The sequence below is a fragment of the Bison bison genome, unplaced genomic scaffold (genome assembly GCF_000754665.1).
Source record: "Bison bison bison isolate TAMUID 2011002044 unplaced genomic scaffold, Bison_UMD1.0 scf7180017864145, whole genome shotgun sequence".
NCBI classification, from domain to species: domain Eukaryota; kingdom Metazoa; phylum Chordata; class Mammalia; order Artiodactyla; family Bovidae; genus Bison; species Bison bison.
This window is the reverse complement of record NW_011494717.1, coordinates 3243069-3244431: the sequence shown is the minus strand read 5'-3', so window position 1 is coordinate 3244431 and position 1363 is coordinate 3243069. Positions and strand designations below refer to the sequence as shown.

At 61.0% G+C, this 1363-nt stretch overlaps 1 protein-coding gene across 1 annotated transcript in view; it reads left to right on the top strand.

The window, feature by feature from the left end:
- Positions 1 to 1363, top strand: part of HS1BP3 (HCLS1 binding protein 3) — a 32140-nt gene that overhangs the window by 2235 nt on the left and 28542 nt on the right. Inside the window, exon 4 of the mRNA XM_010840682.1 lies at positions 125 to 290. Coding sequence (XP_010838984.1) covers positions 125 to 290 — 166 coding nt within the window. The remainder of the gene's footprint in view (positions 1 to 124; positions 291 to 1363) is intronic.

Sequence of the window (1363 nt, the reverse complement as noted above, 5' to 3'; positions counted from 1 at the left end):
GACTAGCCCAGCGGAGGAGCCTTGTACCCAGGCCTTCGGGACCCCCTGAGGACTTACCAGCATTTCGCTCTAGAAGCCTGCTGACTTGAACCTGACCTTCCTCTGCCTTCTCTCCTTCTGGCAGGCGAGTTCAGAATGTCCACACGGGCCTGGACCTGAGTGTGCCACAGCACCAGGAGGTGCGGGGCAAGATGATGTCGGGGCACGTGGAGTACCAGATCCTGGTGGTCACCCGGCTGGCTGCATTCAAGTCGGCCAAGCACAGGCCTGAGGACGTCGTCCAGTTCTTGGTGAGCTAGGGGGTCTGGCAGGGTGCTCCCAGGGTCCAGAGGCCCAAGGAGACACACACGCCTCCCACCAGGGTTCAGGTAGCAGCAGAGTGCGAGCAGTGCTCTAGCCAGTCCTCAATTGGAGGATGCCAGAGTGCGTTGGCAGTAAGGACACCAGTGAATCAGATGCTGACCGTCTGTGGGGAGACAGATCTGTGAAGAGACAGGAGCCTGGGGTGGGGGGGAGGGCGGGGGGCGTGTGGGGGGTGGTCAAGACGGGGCACCTAAGCCATCCTAGGGGAAGGGTTCGGAGAGAGGTCAGAGCTGAGCTGTGATGTGAAGAGCAGATGGAGCCATCAGCATTAGGGCAGATGCCACACTCCCTTGGTCTCTCCCCTTCAATCCAGAGCCAGTAAACACCCACAGCAGTCCCGCACATCTCTCCGTCTAGAGGTGGCGGATGAGAATACACAGAGGAGGTGGGGCTGGGGGCGTAGTAGATGTGATGCGTGCAGTCATTGATCCCCAGCCCTGGAGGTCAAGCCCACAGCCCCCAGCACCCAGTGGTATCAGGGGGATGGCACACACACCTCCAGCCTCCTGGCCTCATCAGCCGCCTGCAGCCACAGGAACTGGGCAGCAGGGCCTGCAGCCCTGTCCCTCCAGGTGCAGGGCTGGCCCACAGCTCCAGCCTCCCTACTCCCCAACCACAGTGGGAGCATCCCTAAACTTGACAACCCCAGACATGGCGTAAGTGCAGGTGACCTCAGCCCAACCCACTCCCATGGGAGGCCGAGCCTGTGACACAGCGGAAGGGCCCATCACCCGCATGTCCTAGGCAGTGATGGCAGCAAGGCACCAGCAACCATGGAGGCACAAGCGCTGACAACAGGGGCACCAGGCCACACCTCCAGCAGGGGCATTGGAGGCTGGAGAGTACCAGTCTTCTAGTGTAACTAGAGGCAGTGCATGCAGTTCAGCCACTCAGTCGTGTCCGACTCTTTGTGACCCCATGGACTGCAGCACGCCAGGCCTCCCTGTCCATCACCAACTCCCGGAGCTTACCCAAACTCATGTCCATTGAGTCGGTGATG